The sequence below is a fragment of the Marmota marmota genome, unplaced genomic scaffold (genome assembly GCF_001458135.2).
Source record: "Marmota marmota marmota unplaced genomic scaffold, marMar, whole genome shotgun sequence".
In the NCBI taxonomy this organism is placed as follows: Eukaryota; Metazoa; Chordata; class Mammalia; order Rodentia; family Sciuridae; genus Marmota; species Marmota marmota.
The window spans coordinates 6,357,581-6,375,741 of record NW_026000169.1 but is presented as its reverse complement, the minus strand read 5'-3'; the positions used below and the strand labels follow the sequence as shown (position 1 = coordinate 6,375,741).

The window sequence follows — 18,161 nt, the reverse complement described above, 5'->3', positions numbered from 1 at the left end:
AGTGTAAGACACAATTATGGCTTAGCTTTGTTTGAAATTTATACGCATAACATATTTATCCAGAATTAATATCCATAACTATTTGAATCTGAAACAAGTAGAATAACTGTTGAATTAATTATGTGATTTTATATATTTTTTCTCTTCAAAGAAATTCTTCTAAACCAGCAATATCATGCTCATGCAATTCTTACCTGGAAGTCAAAAGTCCAAGTTCTTCCAAAGGACGAGAAAATGTCCATCTTCTCAAGATGATATGCATTTCTGAAACAGTCCTTTCATCCCATCCAGGGGAACTACCCAGGACCAAAGGAAGGGAGCAGTTTTCATTATTGCAGTAGAAGCGATAAAACCATAGGTATCTTTTCTTTTCTTCAGAGAGTCTGAAAGAACAGATTAGAAATTAACTTTTCTGGGCTTTGCTACACTAACAAATGTTACTGAAAATGCACAATGGAAACCTCACTGTACTGCTTTGGATATTGTTTTGATTTATTTTGGAAAACCAGATCTTTGTCTTGTTGCAATAGTTTGATATGTTACTCCATCAGCTTATTTCCCACTAACTGTATTTTATGTTGGAAAAAAAAAAAAACAACTTTTAGTTCAAAAAATTCACATGTGTTTTTCTTCCCTTTTATCCTTGTCACTTTTTAAAATATGTCATTTTAGTTGGCAAAATCTCTGTCCCTTTTAGGGCAGAACTATATTCATCTGACTCTTGAAACATATTCTTTTTTACAAAAGAGGTAATCAACTGTTTACATTCTGACTTTCTTTACAAATCAACTTAGACAAGTGGGCCTGTGAAGGAATGGCATATTTTAAAGAAGAAATTCCTGCATCTCAGAGCACAAGATTTCATCAGAGTTCAGAAATCTTTCTGCTGTTAACTTCTAAAACAAAGATCTCAATTCATCTCTGGATTCTGGCTTTATATATTCAAAGTTCACTGGAAGTTTGGCGTGGAAATGCTGAATGATGATGCCAGTTTCTCAAGTGCTCAAGTATTTCCCCCTGGAGAGAGGCCTAAAGCAGAGACCTCAGTTTAGGAGGAGGGGAGGGCCACTGAGTTTCTGACAATTCATCTTGCTCTGCTCACACTCCAGCAGAGGCATTTAGAACCACAGATCAATTGGAGGACAGCAGCCCTTGTGTGCCAATGCCAACCTTTGAACCCACCCTTCCATCTGATACTGCTGCTCAGCCTGAATCAACTAACTCCCAAGCAGGGCAATGAAAAATACTTAATATTAAAGGTCAGTATTTCTCTACAATTTCCTCTGCATTCATCATCATCTGTCAGATGGAATATTTGGAAGAGAGATGATTTTTCGGGTATGTTTAGGACCCTTTCCTATGCTGTGTTACTTTCTTCCCACCAGAAGGCCTATGGGAAAAATCAGTAATAGAATTACTACCACATAGAGTACTCTGATTAAATTCAGTTTTTCTTTAATACTGAACAATGCTATTTCTTTCTTTTTTTCTTTTTTACTGAGGCATAATTTACATAAAAGGAAATACTTAAAATCAGTTCAAAAATTTTTGACCAATGCATATGCTCTGTACCAAACACATTCTTATCAAGATACTTAACAGTTATTTTTAAGTCACCAGAGGGCAAGCACTGTTATGAGTTCTTTCACTCTAGATTAATTTTAGTCCTTTTAGAACTCCATAATGGAATCAGAGAATGCATGTTCCTGATTTATGGCTTCTTTCACCCAAATAGCATGTTTGAAATTTTCCATATGTTGAGTGTGTCAATAGCCCATTCTTTTTAATTAATAAATATTCTTTTTGGATGAATACACTAAACCTTGCTTATTAATTCTACTTTTTGATGGATACTTGGGTTGTTGCCTTTTTTGCAGTATTTCGTATAAAAGTGGTATGAACATTGCATGCAAATTCTTTTATGGATGTTATTTTTCATTTCTCCTAGGAGACAAAAGTCTGTGTTTTTGGTCAGGTATTTTGTTTACCTTTTGAGAAATCTGTAAACTATTTTCCAAAGTGCTTGTAAAATTTTACATTCTTTTTTTTATGCTTAACAATTATTACATATTTATTATGTGGCTGGCATTGCAAAAGTGACATGCTTTAAATAACAGTAAAAAAAAGAGTCAGGAGGGCTGGGGATGTGGCTCAAGTGGTAGCGAGCTCGCCTGGCATGCGTGCGGCTTGGGTTCAGTCCTCAGCACCACATACAAATAAAGATCCTCAGCACCACATACAAATAAAAACTAAAAATAAATATTAAAAAATTCTCTCTCTCTCTCTCTCTCTCTTAAAAAAAAAAGAGTCAGGATATGACCTTAGATATTTTCACTCTAGGATAGAGTTTCTCAACCTTAGTAGCATTGATGTAAAATTTTACATTCTTATGCTCAGAGTATAATAGTTTCAATTGTTCCACATTCTTGCCAAGTCTTATTTTGTCCTTTTAATACTATTCATTCTAATGGGTGTAGAGTGAGTGGTATATCATTGTGTTTTCGACTTAACCTAATATCCAGGAATATTTCATATACTATTTTTTATGTCTTTACTTTTGGAAGGTCTGTTTGTCTTTTAACCACATTTTGGTTGGATTATTTGGATTCCTTAGCATCATTTCTTCATATACACTGGATATAAACTTTTGTCTCATGGATGTTTTGCAGATGTTTTTCTCAGAACATGGCTTGCCTATTCATTCAATGCCTCCAGGCTAATAGCCACTTGAATCATGGTGCCTTTTGAGAAATAGTTTCAAATTTTTCTTAGTCCAATTTATAATTTGAAAATAGTTATTGCTTTCTCTTTTTTGTTCTTAGAAAATTTTGCCTATGCTAACATCCATTCTCCCGTTTTCTTCTGAAAACTTTATAGTTTTAGATTTCATGTCTAGGAAAATATCCATCTCGTATGGGGTAGGCATCAAATTTATTTATTTATTTTGTCCCATAAGAATATCCACTTGCTGAAAATATTTTTTGCATTTATTTCTTTGGTGGCTTTGTAAAAAGTTTGAACATAAAAGTGGGAACTTGGACTCTATTCTACATTGTATTCTATTCCCTTGATTGGCTTGACCATCCTTAAGCCAACACCACAGTTCTCTTAATTGCTATAAATTTATAGTACATTAACCACACATATGAACTCTCAGATTTGTTCTTATTTTCATTATTGCTTTGATTACTTATAGCTATGGGTTAATTTTAAAAACAAATTTATAAAATTTTGCAAATTATTTTTTCCTCAATGTTACTATCCTTTCTTATTTCTCCACATTCTTATGTTGTATTGTTGGCACTTTCTTGTAGGACACAAGGCTCTATTATGAATTTCAGTTGTAGTTTTTTTAAAATTTTTTATCAACATGGATAATTTCTCTTGCCCTGCTTCAAACTCACTGTTCATTTTTGGCTACATTATGCAATCCATGAAGCACATCCAGTGATTTTTTTAAAAATATTTTTTAATTCTTTAATTTTCATTTCTTTATAAAGACTTTATAAAGTTTTCCACTCATGTTTTTTAAAATATAAGTATCTTTATATAGTTGTATTGAAATTACTGTTCATTAACTTAAAACAGGATTTATTTTCACTAACTACGAAGGCTAGAGTTATATTTTCCTGATTCTTCCCAATATTTTCCTAACTATTGATTGTATGCTAGGCATTTCCTAATTTTCAATTAACAATTGCATGGTGAGGCATTTGGAACGCTACATTATTGACAGTTAGCATTCTGCTATCCTTTGGGTGTTGAGTGATTTTCAATTTTTTAGTAGGTATATTATTTACTGACAAATCAGTCTGATCTAGTTGAATCTTTTTTTTTTTTTAAGAAACTATTAGAATGGGACTACTAGTTCTTAATCTAGGGCTAGTATAGACTTATTCTTAATATCCATCTTTCTGATTTGTTTGTTGAATGTCTGGGATGTTTTGTGAGCTTTCTCCTTTCTTATTAGTTGGAATTTCTCAGTTTCCAAGTATCATGCAACCTCTCAAGTCTACATTTATTGCACATCTCCCTGTGGGCCTTGGAAATCTACTTAATCATGAGTTGCTTGGGACTCAATAAATATCTAAGTGGAACTTCAGTACAGATGTCTGTAGCTCCTAATCTGCTATCCTGCTTCTTCCCATGCTGTGCTCTGAAGCCTCAGCATCATTGACCTCTGATATGATCCTTCTTTTTCCTTTACTTTCCTTTCTTTTACCTCCCTCCATCCTTCCCTTCCTGGTTTCTTTCTCTTTCTCTGGTTCTTCCTTCCACACTTCCTCTTTTTCTAACTCAGAAGGACTACAATTGCTTTTTTGGATTCTATGCCTCCAGGCTAATAGCCACTTGAATCTTGAGGCTCACTCTTAAATCCTGTCTGTTCAGTCTTTTCTGAGAACAGTGGTCTCATGTGTATTTTGTTTGTGTCCTAGTTTCTTAGGTTAGCAGGATCAGTTAGGTACCCTTCATGCTGAAATAAAAACATTCATTTCTTTTTAAAAAATATTTATTTTTCAGTTTTTGGTGGACACAACATCTATATTTTATTTGTATGTGGTGCTGAAGATCGAACCCTGTGCCCCGGCATGCCAGGCGAGCACGTTACCGCTTGAGCCACATCCCCAGCCCCATTTCTTTTGAAGTATATGTTTTTGAATGTTTAATTCTGGGGTCTTCCAAATATTTGAAACCACTTTTTTGGTTGACATTAATTTTTTTTTAATTTTTTCAGATATCACAGGTATATTTTCATTGAATGTCACTGAATCTGAATTTCCTGATTCTGATTACATTTTATCAAACTGAAAGAAAAAAATAATTAAGTCACCAATTATATAATAAAATATTAAACAATGTAAGTCATAAAACCAAGTGGTATTTGAAAACTTAAGCTAATTTGATTCTAACGCAAGTTTTACCACATTGAAGGCTGTTCCCCATCTGTTTCCACAGTCCAGAATGAAACTGTACTGTACAAAACATGAATAATTATATTCAAGTGGGTGAAACAGAGGAAGACGTTGCTTATTTTATGTATAATATTAACATAAATAGAAGTTGAAATATAAAACAAGTAGAATTCACTGGGCTTAATTTAAAAACACAAACTAATATAGTTAATATGATTATTATTTATTGGGTTTGACCCTTTTTGTTTGAAGATATTTGAAATTCAAAGCATTTGAAGATATTTAAGTTTTAAAGCATTGCATCTTCTTCACATTTAAAAAATTTTCTCATTACAAACGACTTAGCCTTTTATATGTGACATATTTTTTTAAAGTAAGGTTTTGTATTTTGAGTAAGAAATTTAAAAAAATGCTACACCTAGTTAAGATGACAATTGTCTGGTATGACAATGGATTGTCAATATTATTTATGAGGACTATAAGACTCCCATTCAGTCTGTATGGTGAACTTTTTATAAAGGCACTAGGCAAGGGGACTTTAGTCCTTGTGACATGCCTATTTTACACATATCATTTATCAGGCACAATATGTAGCATTGGAATCATAGTGATAGACAAAATAGATAGCTTTCTTCCCTACCTTCTCCAGTTCTTACAAATTAATGAGGGAGACAATCACATCAAGGAACAGGATGATAATAGCTTGTATTAAGTGTGATGTCATTAATGTTAATCTGATAGAAAAAGAAGAAAGACTTGATTAGATTGTGTTATCAAAGAAGGCCTGTGTGAGAGATGACATTTAAGTGAAAACTTAAAGAGTGAGATGGTTTAGTCATGTGAAGGACACAGGAAAAGACATGGTAGGGAAGAATGTTTCAGGCAGAGAAAACACCAAATAAAAGGGGTTAGTATATTTGAAGCACATGAAGAGAAGTAAGGTCACTGCCTTGAAGTAAATGAGAAAAAGAATACTAAGTTGTAATTAGAGAGCAGGGCACTAACAAGATAACTCAAAACAAATCTCCTGATCATACTCAATGCTCCCATATGGGCTGACCCAAACTAAATCCTCCTCCAGAAAACGTCTCTAACATCCCTGCAATTGATCACCTAAAAACTTCACATCCTTCCTTGACTTAGTTTTGGTTCCTGGCTTCTCAATTGACTCACTCCCTATTTCCAATTAATCATGGAGTTAGGTCTTCTGAGCTTTCAAATCCAGCCACTCTACCAGTGTCCATTGCTATCACCTAGTCCTAGCCTTCTTGGGCTCTTGCCTGAAATATCAATACCCTCCTTGCTGCCTCTCGCTTCTCTCCAATCCAATCAAAGGGATTGCTCAAAAACTATTGTTTGTATCATAGAATTCCTCTGTTTGAAACCTTTACATGACTTCTCATCCCTGGAATAAAATGCCTTATCATGTTGCCTATCACAGAATGGCCACAGCATGGTATATACAAGTACCATCATGCCCACGTATCTCTCTCTGTATCTGCGTGTGTGCTACTTTGTGAGTTTTATGCTCCTTCAACGTGGTATTAATGAGCACAATCAACTCTGATTTATTTATTACCAAATAGCAAGCACAAATGTGACTAATTATAATGCCTCCAAGGATTTTGGTTTTATTTAAAGAATTATACTTTGACCAAAATCTAAGTACTTACTAATTTAGTGATGTTAAATATGGTTTATTTGTTTCTTTAAAAATTGCCATACTAATTAAATTTCACTTTTTCTTGTTTACTAAAACAATTTCCTATCTAGTTGAAGGATGGTTGAGCTATAGTTTATCACTACTATGTGTTGATGTATATCAAATCACTATCTGCTTTGTTGTTTGGAACCAAATTATTTCTAACCTTTTTTTCCTTAAAATTGCTAAATTCCACAGGAAAAAAAATTTAAAAATATACAAAATTACTTATTTAGTTCCTACACATCAATTCAAAATCCAACAGGTGTGACTTTAGAAACGAAAAGAGTCATGTGGGAAGGAAGGTCCATGCTTTGAAGATAGAAGTGCTTTAAGTATGATACAGGAGAGGGTGAAAAGCAGGCAAATTCATCCACAAGACCTGCATCACTTACAGTAAGGGAGACTGTTTCTGTGAAAGTCTGGCAATATGTTTCAAACACTCTTTTGTTGGTTCTTCAAGACAGGTTCTGTTCTCTTCAGGATCAGGTCTCATGTACTCCCATCCAATGGCTGGAAAATCAATCTGAAATAAATAAATAATTGGATATGTATTGAAGGTGTCTCTGAAGATATTATTAATTTATTAATCTGTATTTTTGGATTTGTAAAAACTTTAGAATAATTTCTATGTTTTTTCTGTGTTATTATTTCTCTGAAATAGTTTTTAAAAGTATCATGAACACTTGAAATTGGTATTTAAACATACATGGTATCTGGTCAATTTTTACACATAGTAAATGTTTTATAATGTTTTACACATAGATTAATGTCTTGTAATGTTGTCTGAAGAAAAATAAGAAATAATAACAATATAAAAACCTTCTGTGAAGCTAACTATTTTGCATTTTTGTTTAATACTGAGGTTATATCCTTTATATATTTCAGTGTTAAAATGTTTCTATTATGAGATGAAGAAATTTGAAGATGATAATTATACTTTTTTTTCATGTAATCACTTGTGAAAATAAGAAGAGCTACTCTAAGTTCTCAAGTCTAAAAGCCTGGGAACCATTTTGTAGAAATGAGACTGAGCACTTCTCTGGCAATAACCTGTTTTGCAAGTACAGTTATGTAATCAAATAGAATATCTTTGTTTTGGATCTTAGTTCAGGTTTATAGACAGGGCTAGAATCCAGGCCTCCTTTTTCTCTGATTCAATGTGCTTTCAATTAGGACCCTTTTAGTGATAATCTGACTCTGGTAAATAAAGTAACAGTTAACAAAAATGAGCTGGTTACTTTAGTGCTCCATATATTTTCTTAAGGTTATCAAACTTTTAAAAAATTTAAATATTAGGAAATCCACAGAATTTTTTTTTCTGCTGAACTATGTTAGGCTGAAAACTTGGAAAAAATTGAGGAACGTTATAGATTATGTGATTCACAGTTTGAAGTTTAGTTTAATCCATTCGTGTCTTTATGTATTTGAAAGCATTTCAGTATCTTTTTCTATAACCCTTAATACTTGCAATTTTTGTTTTTGTTATAATATTTATTATTATGTACCAATTATCACTGAACATGATAAAAGAAGCTAGTTATAGGTAAGATAATCCAAAGCAATTAGTATAGTAAATTTTCTCTCTTGACCAAGATTAATATTGAAAAACTAATGTTGGTGCCTCTTATGAAAGTATATAAGTACCAGAAGGTTACATGTTACTCTTTATGTGCCCAAATATTGCTAAGCACATGGAACTGAATTGCTAGAAATAGTATTTCATGAGCTACAAGAATTATGTCAGTCCTAAGTAAATGGCAGTGTGGATGAGGAAACTAAAAACAGTGGATGAGAATGCAAAAGGCCCTGGTTACAAACTATATTAAATTCTTTTATAAATTTAGGAAGTAATTTTTATCACTAGTACATGAGTAAGCTTTATATCAAATTATATTACTAATCTAAATACTGACTCAAGAATCACTGATGGAAAAATATCAAATTTCTCCCATTGTCATTTGTTATGACACATAGCAAAAGAGAAGTTCCCCAAAGTGTGTACGAAGGTACTTGCTCATTGTACTTTTGAGCACTATGGATTATGGAAGACATAAAGTATGATAGTATCCACAACCTTCAGAGACTTTACTGATGAGAAGAAGCATGCCAGTCCATTCAAACTAATGAAAAGATTAGGTTACAGCTCTCACAGTCCAATCATTTCACCTTTGAACACTCCTGCATTAACAAGAGCTTTTGGGAGGCAGCTCATATACAAACATAGCACTATCAGAGATCTCTCAGTCAGTGGAAAGAAATATAACATGGTAAATGCATTGATAAGAATGTTATTAGGTATTTTGTGAACACAGAGGATGGGCACTTAAATTTCATGGGATAGGAAGAATTGAGGGGGTAAGTATGAGATAGAGAGAGGAATATGGATTGTAAGAGATGACCATCACTTACACACAGTTAGAGGAGGAGAGGGCAGTGGATGATGAAGGGGTAAGAACAGGTTTATTCCAGATAGGGAAAATATTTATATTTCTCATAAGGTAAAAGCAAAACAGTACACGTCAAAAATGACAACATTTTTCAAAGTTGCTGGTGTTTAATGTGTCAAAGAGGGACTGGCAAAAAAAGGGATGGAGAGGGATTTGCTATGGAGTTTGGTTTTTATTTTCTAGCTATTGCTGAATTACTGATGAGTCAATAGAAAATGGCAGGTTCAGATTTATGTTTACTTAGAGTCTAGATTAGAGGATGACAAAAGTCAACTATAGAAACCAAGTGATCAGTTTTAATACAGGAAGGTGTGGTTGAAACTAGGGGAGAAAATGTGAGGAACTGAGAAGATAAACTTGAAAAAATATGGGAGATTAAATTAGCAGGATATGGTGTGGACTAAACAAAGTAGAGAAAAGAGGGAAGAGGGAAGGAAAACAGGTAGGTATATCTGGGACAAGAACAGACGTAAAGAATTCTGAGGGTAAATGTAATTTTGGAGAGGAAGGTGGGCCTGGTTTGACATATGTTGTGCTTAAAGCTGCCAATAGAAAATCCAGGTGGGAGTTTAAGCAAGTATATGGCTATATTTGTCTGAAGCTTGTGGTACGAAGGAATCCGAGATGCAGGCTCAGAAGTGAACTGCATAGACACCGTAAAGAAAGCCTTAGGAATAAGTGTGACCTAGTGATTCCACTGCTGAGTATATATACAAGAGACATGAGAATATGCACCTCCATGAAAATATGTACTTTAATGTTCATGGCTGCATTATTCTTATTAACTAACGGGTAAAAAATCCCAAACGTGCATCTACTAACCAAGGGATAAATACAAGGTAGTATATCCATTCACTGCAATATTATTCAACAATAAAAAGAAATGAATACCATGCTACAGCATGTGTGAATTTTGAAAATATTATGCTAGATCACAGGAGCCTGTTCCAAAAGATTCCACTTAAATAAAATGTCCAGAAAAGGTAAGTCTATACAGACAGAAGGTGGATTAGCAGCTGCATAAGGTTGTGGAGGACAGGAAAACAGGAGGTGGGATTTCCTTGTTTGAGATGATGAGAATGTTCTAACATCGACTATAGTGATAGATGCATATTTCTGTAAAAATACTCAAAATGACTGAATTATACACTTTAGTGGGAGAATTCTGTGAAATGTGAAATATCACACTATACCCCATAAGAATATATGATTTATGTTAATAAAATTTAAAAACAATATTTAAAGATATGAAAGTACTAACTATCCTGATCTGGTCATTACACATTTAATATATAATATATACTACACATACACACACACACACACAAACACACTGAATTGTTACACTGTACCATATAAATGTGTACAACTAAAGTAATAATACAATATTTAAAATTAAAAATTTTATAAATGAATTATATTTTAATAGAGTCATTTGAAAATAATAGAGGGCAACAGACCCTTGAGAAACATCCACTGTGAGGACTAGGAGAGGAAGGGGCTCCTAGGAAGGATATGGAGAAAGGATAGCTGGAGAGAAGTGTGAGCAGAAAGAGAGGGCAGTAACAGCAGAGCTGGAGGGAGAGTTGTTCAGTAATGCGGAAGAGAGAGTGCAGAACAGAGCAGAGCAAACTGATAGGACCAGGACTGAAAACCATTACTGGATTTGGCACCTAAGAATCAGCAGACTCCCTAACAATGTTAAGCCAGGAAAAAACAAGCCAGAATATAGTGAATTTACATACAAATGAGGAGGTGAGGCAATTTGAGAAATACAGAATAGAACAAGAATAACGTTAACACATATGAAACAACTCTATTCTTAATTCCTAAACATGTGACAGAGTCATTCTACTGGATGGTATTCAGGCAGAAGCAAAAGTTGAGGGAGACCCAGGCTAAGGGAGTCCAGCAATAACCTGCTTTTCTTTCCCTATTTCTGACTTGGATCTCCTTCATTCTGTCCTCTGCTTCCAGTCAATACATCAATTATCAGAGATCACAAAAACTGTTGACTTGGAGGAATCATGTTCTATGACATATCACATCTGTCACACTGGGTTGGCTATCCTGTGGGAGCAACCCTCTATTTAATAAAGACAATCAGAACAGTACAGACCTGACTAAGGCCGGGTAGGCACAGTGTAATTCTTTCAATGTACAGAAGTGAGAAACAAAGGTTCAGTGCCTTCTCAAGGTCATAAAGTTTTTGGCTAAGCGTTAAGATTTGAGTTGAGACTTCCTGACTCTCAGCCTAATATATTTCCCTCAGTAATACTCATTCCCTAATGAAAATACTGGTAACAGAACTTGCGTCTAATTTCTTTACCATCTCATATATATTTCCCTCAGTAATACTCATTCCCTAATGAAAATACTGGTAACAGAACTTGCGTCTAATTTCTTTACCATCTCATAATCTTTAGATTGAAAGATAACTGCTCTAAATTTAGCTGACTGTGTCACAAAACCGGTATGGGGTTCTAAAGGTGTTGATCCTACTATCTTCATAACTATTTTATTTTGTGTATTTTATTTTCAATTTAAAACCATGCTGAAATTTTTTTTTCTGCATCTATATTTGTTAAATTATTTGTGAAAATTGGGCAATTTAAATTCTGCATACTGTTGAATGATTATTATAGATTCTACTCTTTTTTTCTCTCTCTTTTTTTTGAAAGATGAATTCTATAATGGGTCCAGATTTCAACTTGGAAATCTGTGCAGCTGTTGAATACTTGACACTTCTTTTCTGATTCTATTTTTCAGAATCTATGTTCCTAAAAGAGCTACTCAGTCCTACAAGGGAATCTCATCTGATAATCTTCCTTACTTCTCTTACCCTACCTTTGTCCCTTCACCAAAGACCCCACAAATCATGGATTTATATCCACAAAGCTCTGGCAATGATTATCCTCAAAGACTTAAACTTTGGTAAGCTGCAGTGGTTTGGATCAGGGAAAAATACTGATTTAAAACAAAATTATTTATCCTTTTAAAGGACTGTAAATGATATCTACACCTGGACACCCTTTACGTCTGTCTATTCCTTCTCTCCATGTTTTTTCGTGAAATGAAAGATATTGCTGCTGACCTAGGAACTCCAGGTTTTGTTCATAAAGTTGTGCTCCTTTATTTCTAAAACAGTTGTTGTAATTGACCACTTAACTGTTCTTTTTTTCCTGTTAGTTTTGTGCCTATGATCTTTAACTTGGAGCACTCAGATATTTCTCTAGCAAGTGTGCATGCATCTAGTCTTCTAGTTTTCCAGGACATCTTCTACAATATTTTCAGAACTTCTTTCTATGACTCATTGCCCAGATCATCCTGTCTGAATCTGGTACACAGTCTAATCCCTTAATGATTTTCCAGCCTCTACTACTATTCCTCATGTAATTGGTTCTTTATCTTAGCTAACGTGTCATATTTTCAGGCTAACACTGCCTTTCTGAATCAAGGACAGCACTGTGCAGTCCTTTATGACTGTATCATCAACCCCTCTTAAATATTCAGTTGGAATTTACTCAGGGCATTCAAGTCCACTCAGGGCATTCATAGGTCATGTCCTTAGGAGTCAGTGTTTGTCCCTCATACATTTTCTGAGCTTTCTCTCAGAATTAGGAATTGCTTTTCACATTGTGGCAGTGTCCCTGAACAGCTAGAACATTTGTCAGATTGCATCAGAGAGAGTTTTAAGAGTTTGTCTCTCTAGTAGATTTTTCATTCCTCAAACTTCCTGGTTTAGTATTTCATAATCATTCATTGTCATAAGAGTGTTTATCATAACATTTGGTGCACAGGAGTCATATATGAAATGCATATTCAGTGTGACAGAATTGAACTACTAGTATTTTTCTATTCTTCTTCATTTATAGAATATATTTATCAGGTTTATGGTGACTCTTCTTTCTCATAGAATTGTTTCCTTTTATCCTGTTATGAAAGGGCATCTGCTAATCAATCTCATGTGTTAAGTGTCTATGACATGCTAAGATCTAAACCGAATAACCTCTTTCTTATCATCTTGCCCACAGTTAGAAGTGAATCTTTTGGTGCTGTCTGAGGGCTTTCCTCAGACATAATGTGAAGTCACATTTTTTGGGGGAGGGGGACCATGGATTGAACTCAGGGGTACTTAACTACTGAAGTCACATTTTTAGAGTGTTAATTTGTCCTTTCCATTTTTAGCATCTTTCTGTGTATCTTTTTAAACTCTAACTTCTATACCCTTCTCCTAAACCCACAGGTAAAGCACCTGGAACTCTACAGTATTTCTCCACAGAAACCATCCTCAGTTGAAAGCAACTTTGTCTCTAAAGGACATTTGATAACATCTGGAGACAATTTTGGTAATCACAAGTGGGAAGGAGCCACTGGCATCTAGTGGGTAGAAGTCAGGGATGTTACTGTCCATCCTACAATGTACAACAACAGGACAGCCTACCACAAGACAGAATTATCCAGTCCAAAATGGTACTGAGGTTGAGAAAGTCTGTTCCAGAGGGTGCTACTCAAGTTGCAGTTTTCAGTCCTGCTATAGAAATGAAAAGCCCATACTTCTTACATTTCCACTTATGAGAGTATTGTTAGTTCAGCTATCTAACCAATGGACTTCCATTATAAAGAAATGAGGATCATCAGTGAGTAGTAAGAACCAAGTACTAGAGTCACTGACCACATTTTATTCATGATCACAAATCACAGAAAGAGGTTTAAGGAAAAAGTGAGAGTATAATAAATATATTTTATTTGCAATTTCTTTCCCACCATTTAGTGAATTGCCAGTCATTTAGGAATGCACAATTGAAGAGATTTTAAGGAAACACGACACAAAGAAATGGTGGGTGTGAGTAAAGTACCACATTAATAATATATGCCAATGAGTGTGTTTGGATATTGAAAGAAAAAACAATGCACAAAATGAGTGTGTTAATGGCCATGCTGTAACACTCTTCTCTACGATCTTGTGTGATGGAGAAATGGCAAGAAATTGCTTTTATATAAACTGGGAAAAAAGTGCTTTGTGAGTACTGAATATAGAATAAAAGCAATAGAAGTTTCACGAATCCCAGAAGGCTGGAAGAAGAGAAGACTATTAAAATGTGTGATCCTACAAGAAATTGTTTCTGTCATTGACCAACAAACTACTTATCAACCAACATTTGCCTTGTGTACTTTAATCTCATAGCTTGGCACTTACCTGCAGGGTCACTGGGGATGGCTGACTTCCATCCCACACTCCTGGAGCTATCAGTTCTATGGGAGGCTCATTCTGTAATGTCATGCTGAAAAGCAGAGACCCGAAAATGGATTTTCTGCAAAAGACGACACAGACAGACAGGAGTTACCTCCTGAGTGAAACTATTAGTACTTGTGCATGTTTTCTTTTGGAGTATAAATATAATCAACTATTTTGTAGCTTCATGCAGTAGGTAGAAGAAAAGTAAAATATTCCACAGTTCATATACTGATTAACAGATGATTTCTGATATACCACATGCATGGTATGTGGAAAACATGCCCTGAGTAGACTTGAATCCCCTGAAAACATTTGTCTTCCATTTGAGAATATTGTTTTCACAATGGTTTCTAACAGGTAGCATTTATTTGGAATTGTTGTTAATGATGATTGCAGAGTAAGACTAAGAATCTCAGATTTATACTCATGGAGTTATGATTGTCTTAACTCAATAAAGATGGTAACTCTTCAGAGCATTTTTTGCTCCATGGAGTGACTAAATTCCTGGGAGTTTAGAGCTATGAGTTCTAAATTTATAGAAAGAGAAGATTTAAATTAGCATAGCATATGATCTGAGAATCAAAATAGTTGTGGAACTTCACAGAGGAAATGTTCCTTCACACATAAATAGAAAGATTATTCATATTCTGAATATTTAAAAATCAGTTGTAAATTACCATAGTAAATGAGAGTGCATACAGGAAAGACTTTAAACAGGGAAGAATTCAGGGATGGTTTTAACAGCTTCAGGAACATCCAAATCCATAGATCTTGTACGGATTTAAAAAAGAAGCTATACCTGGCTGTGTATATGAATCAGAATATTGCCAAAACATTCCAATATTCACCATAAATAGCATTTGATTTTAATATACTAAATTAAGAATGTAGAAATGAAATTTAACAAAATTAAACTTAAGCTTATAAAGAACTTTAAAACATCTTTTTAATAGTAACAATTTCACCTTGCAATTTAATAGATATCATGCAAAACTTGAGGAAAAATGCTCAATTAAATAAAGCTTTCTTTTAGTTTTATAAGAATTGCCTTCTGCATTAATTTTCTACCTAAAGATATCATCAGAAAGTATTTGTCCAGGGGGATATAATTGATTATCATTATTGAACAGGTATTTTTATATGACCGAAGAATATTCTTCTTGAAGGATAAGTTTTGATTCTCGTTTATCACTTTGTTTCATCCTCATCCAAAAGAAAAAAAGCTGGGGGTTTGATGTAACACTGCCATAGGACCAGTATTTGTAAGGTAAAATTTAATTTAATAGGAGTAAGACTTAGAAAAGTACTAATGTAATTTCTTCTTTCTTCTATTTGTTAATAGCATTGTACTTTATTAAGAAAATCCTGAGGAATCTATCAAAACATACAGCTAGATCTTATAAGTGAGATCACCAAAGTCATAACTTACAAGGTCAATATATAAAAATTAATTATATTTCCCTCTAACAGCAAAGATCATGTGCAACCTCAAATTAAAATTTCTATTTCAAGTCTGATATGGTCAGCATCTGCTGGGATTGTAGGCTGAGGAAGGATTGCTTGAGTCAGGAGTTTTGAAGCCAGACTGGTCAACAAAGAATAACCAAAACAAAAACAGTTGGACATGGTTGTGCATGCCTATAATCCCAGTGACCAAGGATGCTGAGGCAGGAGGATCTTCCAAGGCCAGCTTCAGCAACTTATTGAGAACTTATCTCAAAGAGACTGAGGTTATAGCTTAGTGGCAAAGTGCCCTTGGATTCAATCCCCAGCACCCCCTGAACAAACAAACATACAATAAATAAACCCTTCAATATCACATAAAATGGTCCCATAAAATATATCTACAAAAAGTCTATAACAAAATATGTCCATAACTTACAAGCTGAAAATTACAAAACATGAAATAAATGAAGAAGATCTAAACAAAGACATCACATTCATGGCCTGGAAGACCCAACATAGCAAAACAGGATAGTATAGTGAGCAGAAGTTTTGGCCTCTGCCAATAACACAGAGTACTAGATCAATAAAATAGAGAACCCAGAAAGAGACCAACATGAAGAAACCAAACTGATATTTGACTAAGACATAAAAGCAATTCACTATAGGTAGGGAAGTCTTTAGAAAAACAATAGTACTGGAACAACTGAACATTTGTAGACAACAGCAAGAGAAACTCAACCTAAAACCTTACACAGTAGTACAAAATTAACAGTATGAATCAGAGATTCAAACATAATAGGTAAACTGTCAAAATAAAATATGAGAGCCAGGTGCTGGAGCACATGCCTGTAATCCCATCAACTCTGGAAGCTGAGGCAGGAGGATTGCAAGTTCAAAGCCAACTTCAGCAACTTAAGGAGGCCCTAAGAAACTCAATGAGACCCTGTTTCAAAAAATAAAAGGAGAGCTCAGTGGGAAAGTGATGCTGGAAGGAAGGAAGGAAGGAAGGAAGGAAGGAAGGAAGGGAGTTAGGAAGGGAGGGAGGGAGGGATGGAGGAAGGAGGGATGGGGAGAGAGGAGGGATGGAAGGGAGGGAGGGAAGAAGGGAAGGAATGGAAAAGAAAAGGAAGAATAAATATGTAGGACCTACAAGAAAGAAAATGGGGAAGGAAGGAAGTAAGGAAAAACATGCAGGACCTACAACTTGGTGAAGAGTTCTGAGACACTATGTAAAAGGGACAAAGAACTGTCATCACAATAATGACACAGATCAACACAACACAAAAATGACGCTCCCCACAATGCAAACGTGAAGTTACTCGTGATCATCTCAAAGGCTTGGCAGAGAATTCAAAGCAAACCCATGATTATTTTTATCCTTCTGTACAATATACTATTTAATGTAAGGTAATACTACTTCATGCAGCTCAAAACCTAGGCTCTGAAAGAGGAGGAGTACTAGTAGTAGCAGTAGTAGTAGTCATCGTCAGGCAACAGGGACTAAATCCCTGATGATGAAGGCGACTCACACGTAACTGCTGGTTCACCTGTTGACATTTCAGACACTCCACAGTAATCTTCACACAGTCTTTTATAACATTAAAAGTAAGACTCCTCCTTTGTGTGTTATTTTTCTTCAGAGTTTAACTTGCTCCTTTAATCCAATTTAGCCTTGCATTTTATTTTGTTTTGGTTTTCACTTAACTTCTAGAATATTACTCACGGGGACAGGGCATGCAGAGCATAAGGAAGGGTAAGAAGTGAGAAAGCTGAATCCAAGGAAAGAACTGGGACCCAGCTGAGTTAACTGGGTCAGTAACACTATCATCCCCATCCCACAAAAAAATAAAGACTACACAAACTGGGATCAGGAAGGTATGAGGATAGGTGCGTTAAGGCCTCAGAAGAAATACTTGTTTAAAAAGCCTCAGCTTTAAATATGCAGAAGATGTGCAGTTGCATGTGCAGCCTCCTCTCCTTAAACACAAGCCTCTAATCTCCCAACAGACTGTGCTCCTGCTCCTTGGACAGAGGCAACGTCAGGGGACAAAGGTGGCTTTCCAGGTCTTCTCACCCTCACAGTCTAACTGTCTTGAGACTGGAAAGCAGTGAGTGTGCACACAGGAAAAATAGGGCTCTTTCATTTCTGAAACCACACTCTCCTTTTCCCAAGTACAATCATGAAAGAATGGCAAACTGCTTGCCAAAGAAGCCTGAAGGAAGGTATGCTTGCATTTCTTCCTGTTTTCTGTATCTCCTCCCAGTTGTGTTTTTGTCTCTGAGGATTGAACCCAGGACCTTGCACGTGAAGCACTGAGCTACACCTCGAGCCTTACCCTCCTCCTGTTAAAAAAAAAAAAAAAAATTTGATATATATATATATATATACTATACACAAACACACACACACA

The 18,161-nt window shown here is 35.0% G+C and overlaps 1 protein-coding gene across 3 annotated transcripts in view; it reads right to left on the bottom strand.

Moving 5' to 3' along the window:
- Positions 1 to 18,161, bottom strand: part of Pik3c2g (phosphatidylinositol-4-phosphate 3-kinase catalytic subunit type 2 gamma) — a 340,206-nt gene that overhangs the window by 211,987 nt on the left and 110,058 nt on the right. For all 3 annotated transcript variants that reach the window (XM_048787228.1, XM_015498207.2, XM_048787229.1), the window contains 3 exons: positions 14,266 to 14,380; positions 7,011 to 7,141; positions 195 to 383 (listed from right to left, as the gene is read on the bottom strand). In XM_048787228.1, the coding sequence (XP_048643185.1) occupies positions 195 to 383; positions 7,011 to 7,141; positions 14,266 to 14,380 (435 nt within the window). The remainder of the gene's footprint in view (positions 1 to 194; positions 384 to 7,010; positions 7,142 to 14,265; positions 14,381 to 18,161) is intronic.